Below are 8188 nucleotides of genomic sequence, written 5' to 3' on the forward strand. Positions count from 1 at the left end.
CGCAAACCTCCTGTCTCGTCGGAGGGCCGTCGTGTCAGGGCTGTTTAGTGTCCCACCTAACACCAGGACTTGGGCTTGTGCGCTTTGAGCGGCACACGGTCGCTTTGGTGGAGCCTACTTGCGGATACATGCAGCTTTTTATAGAGGTTTAACAGGGCCCACTGTCAAACCCCACCACATCCTAGGCAAGCCCCACAACTCGCAGATGGCCTGGGGAGGGATCGTTAAGCCCTTGGACATAGTCCCTGCTGCCCACGATTATCAGATCATGAGCTATATCACTTGATATAGAGCATCTTGACATCAGTGTTTGTACATCTAGTTTTCACTGGAAATAATGCATACACTCAGCGAACTGGACTAGCGAAATTCATAACTGGCGCCTTATGAAGCTTCGACTGAATATTCCATCAACAGTGCTTTTTATACGCAGTTTCCTTCCCAAGTCTTCAAGCGTCGATGGGCGTGTGGTCTACATACCGGCCTCCCGATCCTGACGTCCATGGTTCGAATCCAGTCTGCTGCACTTCCCTTTTTTTCAATGTAAATCATCATTCATAAGGCAACATATTGAAATTCATACCGATTCCTTGTGGCAAATTTTCATAAGGCGTTTGATTGGAAATCATGTGTCCAGTTTCCTTAGTATATGGCATCTCATGTCAAGATTCGCTATATCAAGTAGGTTAATGTGTCATCCAGACTATGAGCTATATAACTTGAAATAGAGTAGCTTGGCATCAAAGTTCACATATCTTATTTTCACTGCAAATAATGCATATAACATCTCATGTCAAGATTCCCTATATCAAGTAGCTATATCACCAGTCTGAACGTAGTCTAACATGCGAAAGGTTTTGAAGGAACTGGTCTACGGTGGCGCTATCTACTCATTTCATAGCGGCAGATTTTGCTTTTTCATTAATCCATTTTTCTTGCACGTTAGGGGCCTTTCACAAATTACGTAACACTGTAGGGGGAGGGAGGGGCTCAGGCCGAGTGTTAAGATCCATACAAAACAAATAAACCTTCCATACAAAAAGTGTTACGTGGGGGAGGGTGGGGGTCCAAAATCATCATATTTAGCGTTACGTAATTTGTGAAAGAACCCAACTATTTTAGACACGCCGTGATTATATTCCCATCATTTTGAAGATATCGCATAATTCTTGACAACTGTTTGTTTATTGATTTATTCTTCTGTCAAATGGTGCAAAAATTTACTGAAAATCACAGTCGAGTTTAATCACTTTTGCCGTAATTTTTTCTTTCTTTGACCTGAAAGCATTAAAAATCCGCAAAAATAACGGTGAAAAATATGACCGAGGTCCTGAGCAACAACACTACCGATAAGGTAGCTGCGCTTGTGAAGGAAGCCGAATCGCTTAAGGCAAAATTAGAAGAGGAACGGCAGAAGCTGAACGATGTCACTCGTAAGTTTTGATTGATTTCTCATGAAAATTTCATATTTAATATTCCCAGTTAGTACCTACCAATAATATTGATGCTTCATTTCAGTTTCCTCTGTTGCTGAACGGCTTGAAATGATCACCTATTTGAACATCAAGCCGCGTCGCGTACTCAAGGGACATCAGGCGAAAGTTTTGTGTTCCGATTGGTCACCGGACAAGCGACACATCGTTTCGTCCTCCCAGGATGGAAAGTTGATCATCTGGGACGCATTCACTAACTACAAGGAGCATGCCGTAACGATGCCTACTACGTGGGTCATGGGATGCTCGTATGCGCCGTCCGGGAACCTGGTGGCTTGTGGGTAAGACGATATGATTTTTGCCTCGACTGATACATTTAAGTAAAACATGACACATTTTTTTTCCAACAGTGGCTTGGACAATAAGGTAACCGTTTACCCGATAACTATGGAAGAAGACATTTCATCTCGAAAAAAGACCGTTGGAACGCATACCAGCTACATGTCGTGCTGCATCTTTCCCAACTCAGACCAGCAAATACTGACCGGAAGCGGCGATTCCACGTGCGCTTTGTGGGACGTTGAATCGGGTCAGCTGTTGCAAAGTTTCCACGGTCACACGGGTGATGTAATGTCCATAGATCTGGCTCCGAACGAGACGGGCAACACTTTTGTGTCGGGCAGTTGCGACAAGATGGCATTCATTTGGGATATGCGCTCCGGTCACGTCGTGCAGTCATTCGAAGGACACCAGTCCGATGTAAACAGCGTGAAATTTCACCCGAGCGGAGATGCCATCAGTACGGGATCGGATGATAGCACTGTAAGTAGAAAGAGTTTCTATTCTGGATGGATGAGCAGTTTTTGCAAAGAACTTTACACTTTACTTAATATCCACCTAACGAGGATAGTGTCTCTCTCGTGCATTAAAAAGGTGAGGTCAAAATAGCACTTGAGGGCAATTAGGGATTCTTTTTTCCATCAATTTCATTTATTTGCATTTAATTTATTGCATTGCATTGCATCAATTTTCAACATTTATTTTGGATTTTTTTTTTCATAAAAAAATCAAAACAGTGGATTTTCAATAACTCTGGGAGGTAACGAACGATCATGCTGAGGTTGGCTGGGTTCGATTTCCGGTCGGTCGAGGAAATTTTCGGGTTTGAAATTTTCTCGACTTCCATGGGCATAAAAGTATCATCGGTGTTGCCGTGGGTAATTCCGACGGGCCTGAAAGGGTTAATAGCGCGAACGCACGCGATGAGCGATGCAGCAAACGCGTTCCATTTTTGTTGTTGCTCACCGTCAACACACAGACACGAGTGAGTGTAATTGAACTGCACGTGCTGTGATGAAGGAGAGGATTTCGATGCTAGCGTCCAGTGTGAAAAGTGTCGAGAATGGTACCACTTTGAGTGCGTAGCAGGGACAGAAAAAGTCATTTCAACTACAATCAAACTGCTGACATCCAACACACAATCAAGTTGCTAGTCCTTACAGAATTTGAATGTACGAATGAATAGGACGGCATGTGCACGAACAGCAGCAAGCGTCGACTCTCGGTGTCAGCGTTGTTTTGTGCGGTGTCAAAATGAATCTTCAGCTTGGCACATTGATATTCAATTTGAAATCTCAAAATATGAATATCATTTCATACTGCGGTGCATGGATTCAACATTTTGAAGTCAGATTCCTAAAATATATGCATCTGTTTAGTATATGAAGTAAAATAATCATCATTCATCGGTGCAAATCAACCGCAATTCAAAATATTCATTTCAGCCCCGGTAGATATTCAGTTTTTACGCTCGATTATCAATCGGCTATTGAAGATCGGGCAGTAAATTTGGTATGAAAGTTTCACAGCATGCTGCGAAATGTTCGTGCCTGCATCGCCGAGCGTCTGATCAAAACAAACACGAATCAATGACGAAGCTGCCTACTGAGCATCGATGCAACTGATAGTAAAACGAAGATTTCCGCCCTTGGTGCGTAGACGTCGATGAAAGCGTCGTCGAGGTGGCCTGGTTCTGTGCGACCTGTCTGGGAGAAGATCGATCCATCCGAGCCTCGTTGGGTGTCCCAGACAGCACAGCCATCTCTACAGTTCAAACATTCTGGCCGGTATGAAGGTCAGAAAAGACAAAGTTGACCAAAAGTAAGTCAGAAAAGACAAAGTTGACCAAAAGTCGTATGACTAGGGAACTAGCGCAGGACGATGAGATAGAAGACGTCGATGACGTTGAAGATTCGACAAAGGTAGGCGATCAGGGACAGAAAAAGATAGGCGAGAAACACGTAAGCGGACACGAAGACGCTACAGAGGATGATCACGATGAGTTGTTGCAGACATATGATCGGTCGGTATTGCAACTGCGTGAAACGTGCCGAATCTGTTCCGGTCAGGAAAACCAATCGCGTTCGTGGGTGCATGAAGAAAAGTGTTAGTATGCCGTCGGCGGAGTCGACGCGAACCCGCGCTTTGAGGGAACTCAGAGAACTCGAAGAGCGGTTCCACTCCGCTGGAGGAATTTGAAGAGGAGAATCAGCGAAGGATCTTGGAACTAGAGCGGAAGAGAATTACCCGCCGGAAGAAGATGTTAGAAAGAAGCTCAGCTCTGAAGATAATGATCGATCTGGACGGGAGCGATGGGGATTTCGTGCTCGACGCTGACGATTTTCCGGAATTAGGAGATGCCACGAAGGTTGATGTGGAAGAAAGTACGCTGGAAGATCTGTTTCCGAGAAAGCATCGGAGCAACGTGAAGCCACCGAAACCATGCAAGCCAGTAGTGAAGCGGGGTACGGACAGCTATTATGCTGGAATACCCGAGGTCAGTCTTCCCCGGCCATCGTTCGAAAGAAAAGTCATTACCCATTCTTCGGAAGATGAGTTTGATGTCGCTCCGGAGAGAGTCTCTACAAAAGTGAAAGCGGCGGAGACAGGACCATCTCGTCTACAGATTGCGTCGAGGCAGGTGTTTTCGAGGAATTTGCCAAAGTTCAACGGTGCCGCCGAGGAGTGGCCCATTTTCATCAGCGCGTACGAGCAGGCAAACAAGTCATGCGGCTTCACCAATGCTGAGAATTTGGTGCGACTGCAAGAGGCTTTGACGGAGAGAGCTTTGGATACGGTTCGAAATCGTCTTCTATTGCCCGAGAATGTTCCGCTGATAGTTGAGAAGTTGCGGAGAAGATTCGGGAATCCAGAAATCCTGTCGACAAGGTTGGCAAACCGGATCCAAGAAATGAAAGGACCCAATGCGGAGAGCTTGGAGTCTGTAATAGAGTTCGGAAGCACAGTAGAAGAGTTCACGCAGCACCTTAAAGCGGCAGGATTGACACCATTTGAAGAACCCGATTCTGATGCAGAACTTAGTTCAGAAGCTGCCTTCGTACCATGCTATGGAGTGGGTGGAGTACGAGCGACGCGCCCGGTCGGTCGACCTGGAAACATGTGGGACTTTTATGGAAAGTCTCGTCGAAAAGGCTTTGGAAGCAACTTTCGAGAAGGAAGAAGCAAACGAGAAGAGCAAGAAACGAGAGCAACCGAGAACGAAAGTATTCGTACAAGCAACGAACGGAGGATCGTCAAGTGACAAACATCGTCCAAGATTTGAGATGAATTCAGAGCCCTCAAACCAACCGCAATACCGTGATGTAAAACGTTCTGTGTGTCAAAAGATAGGTCACTTTGGACGAAACTGTTCGGAGTTCGTGTCGCAAAACGTGGAATAAAGATGGAAGACGGTAGAGAATTTAGGCCTGTGTCCGTGTTGCATGTATTATCACGGGGTACGGTCATGCCGTATAAGGAAGCGCTGTTCGATAGCAGGCTGTCCGGAGTTTCATAATCCTTTGCTGCATAGTGGACCCGAGATAGAGTCCAGACCACAGGAGGTTCAATGTCATAGTCATCGGCATCTGAATCAGCTATGGGAAAACTCACTCACTCACACGAACCACACCGATTTAAAATCTCTATCCATCAGCGAACACACGATTGCAAAATGAATGCTACTCAACCCAACAGCGAACCAACAAACGATTCATACCTACTGAGTGCCCCCCAGCAGGAAGAAGTGAAACCACAAATAGTGCGAAAAGAAATCGAGAGATGAGAATGAACCGATGTGTAGTGAGTGCAGCAGAAAACACTGAGTTGGACTCAGAAGATTGATTCAATTTAGACTCAATGATTCGTTTTGCGGCCTGATTCTTTCTGCCGAATCCTCACTCATCACTCAATTGCGATTCCATTCGTTTATGAACCGAATGTAAACAAATACTTCCAACAAACATATAATAGTTAGAATTTTATAGAATAATAGAATAATAGTTAGAACTTCCCTCCCAACAAGTGGGCGCAGGGGATTTCAAAGATCTTGATCACTTGAATGAAGTGGAAATTCCTTGCTACGGAGAAGCATCTCCACAGGTGCTCATAGGAATTGACAACTTGCACCTCATAGCTCCGCTTGAGTCGAAGATTGGAAAGCCGGGAGAGCCCGTTGCTGTTCGTTCCCAACTCGGATGGACTGTGTATGGTCCGGAGAGATTAGGAGGATAATGGGACTGCTCGGAGAGCAAAGATTGCGGCGGAGTCGTAATAAAAGGAAGAGCTCGGAGAGCAACGAAATCTAGAAGATTATCGCCTTCAGTCTGTATAGGGAAGGTGCCTGGCAAAGCAGTGGGAGAATGATGATGGCATTTGATTGATGAATGTCCAGTAGCACATCAGTATGTAGCGGAGCTACGAGCCGAAGGCTAGCGTGAATAGTTATGAGTAAACCATGCGCAGCTGAGAGCCGCCACAGGGTTTACGGGTGGGGGAATGTTGCCGTGGGTAATTCCGACGGGCCTGAAAGGGTTAATAGCCTTAGTTAATGTTAATGATGGGCCGCCCTCTTATTCGGTTCTATTTGATGCCTTGATGCTCTGGACAAAATTTCAGCCAAATCGGTCAACGTTTGGGCGGTGCTAAACTCGTTAGAAGTTTATATGCAAAAATGTAAGTAAATGTAAGTGTTCTATTAGTGTCTTAAAACATTTGCTATCTAGCTTCCACTGAAGAAATTTTTGAAATCCCTTTGAATTTTTACGTTTTTGCTTTTCTGAGAAGATTTTTTGGTACATGCTTCTATACGTACCTTAATTAAAATCAATTGTTTCTTTGAAACCAATAAGAAAGATAGGCATAATTCCATATCATATCATTTGTTACAATTATATTTTCAATATTAAAATGAAATTGTTTCAAATACCATATATTTTCTTTCATAATTTAAGAGATTCATTGATAGATTATTGCATAACATGCCTGCGTAACGCATACAAAGTGAAATTATAGACACTTCCAAAGGAAGGGTCAAAACATTCTTCATACCTGCCATATCCTAACGGAACTATCAATTCTATACTTTCGCCTCTAATTATTTATTAGTATTTTTATATCATAATATAATATTGTTATGATTAACGCATTTAATACTAAACACAACAGCGGCGCACTGTGGCGCACTCGTAAGTTCGAGATCAAAAATTGAGCCCAAAATAACTGAATGTTACACATAGATTACATTTATGAAAACTTTCATTTGTCTATTTGCAGTGCCGTCTATTTGATATGAGAGCGGATAAGGAGGTGGCAGTTTTCAGCAAGGATAGCATTATATTTGGTGTCAACTCGGTTGACTTCTCCGTCAGTGGCAGATTGTTGTTCGCTGGGTATAATGACTACACGGTAAACGTTTGGGACACGCTGAAAGCGCAACGCGTTTGCTTGCTTTATGGCCATGAGAATAAAGTGTCATGCCTTCAGGTATCGCCGGATGGCACTGCATTATCTACCGGAAGCTGGGATTTCACCCTCAGAGTAAGTATTGTGCTAACTTTGGTTGCATCAAATTAATTTTATAAACACATTTGTTGTTTTACAGATATGGGCTTAAAAAGTACTCTAAATCACGTCGAATAGTAGCATATATTGCACAATCAAAGCGCAATCTCTATAATAGTATTTAAAAGTTACAGTCAAGTATTAGGATGAAACCAAAAAATAACAAAAGTTAATGCGTCTCTCTGTCTATAAATAGAAACATCCAAAGTATATCGTTGATTAGTCAGAAAAAATGTTGTTTTTAGAAAAAGCTCCAGTTTTTGATTTTTTTATTTTTTAGAAACCGAAGAAATTGACGTTTTTTTACTTCACAAGATAAAATAAGATTTCCAAATACAAATACATTTATTTTGATAAACATTTCCTGTTGAATAAGTTAAGTTTTGACCAAAAACCCACCAGTAAACAATGTTAGCATAACATATTTATTACATTTATTATTATTTATACTTCGTGCCATATTTTTTTTAACATAAATAGGACTAATTAGCTCAACTGAATAAACTGAATGTATTCAATATATGTGTAATTGAATTACGATACTTTGAATTTTTTAGTTGATTGTGAAAATTCCGTACTATTGGTATGATGCTTGTTTCTCCTTAACGTCGAGGCTTAGTGCATTTAGTATCGTTCCCATTGGGACAACACAACGAGAAATAATAAATTCAACTTCAATCAACCAACTCTCAAAGAAACCTGAAACGTCAGCCCCTATTTTTACCAACCTTCGGAGGACACCCAAAACCTGAGACAGAATCTACTGAACGTGACGATGTAATTTTTTTTGTACCACCCTAATAGTTTGACACCACCGAAGTGCGCCGTTGCTTACATTTGCCCCGCGATGTTTT

At 42.8% G+C, this 8188-nt stretch overlaps 1 protein-coding gene across 1 annotated transcript; it reads left to right on the plus strand.

Moving 5' to 3' along the window:
• The first annotated feature begins 1197 nt into the window (after window positions 1-1197).
• LOC134227962 (guanine nucleotide-binding protein subunit beta-5) lies at window positions 1198-7876 on the plus strand. The gene is made up of 5 exons (XM_062709676.1): window positions 1198-1433; window positions 1519-1774; window positions 1844-2255; window positions 7047-7310; window positions 7375-7876. The coding sequence occupies exons 1-5, from the start codon at window positions 1319-1321 to the stop codon at window positions 7384-7386; spliced, it is 1059 nt and encodes a 352-aa protein (XP_062565660.1). The 5' UTR covers window positions 1198-1318; the 3' UTR covers window positions 7387-7876.
• Window positions 7877-8188: the final 312 nt, after the last annotated feature.

The sequence above is a fragment of the Armigeres subalbatus genome, chromosome 3 (assembly GCF_024139115.2).
Source record: "Armigeres subalbatus isolate Guangzhou_Male chromosome 3, GZ_Asu_2, whole genome shotgun sequence".
Classification (NCBI taxonomy): Eukaryota; Metazoa; Arthropoda; class Insecta; order Diptera; family Culicidae; genus Armigeres; species Armigeres subalbatus.

Bases quoted from the DNA above. Each gene is read 5' to 3' on its own strand.
- LOC134227962 (XM_062709676.1), top strand. From the start codon at position 1,319: ATGACCGAGGTCCTGAGCAACAACACTACCGATAAGGTAGCTGCGCTT. The intron at 1,775-1,843 runs GTAAGACGATAT...TTTTTCCAACAG, and splicing joins GGGAACCTGGTGGCTTGTGG to TGGCTTGGACAATAAGGTAA. The intron at 2,256-7,046 runs GTAAGTAGAAAG...GTCTATTTGCAG, and splicing joins CGGGATCGGATGATAGCACT to TGCCGTCTATTTGATATGAG.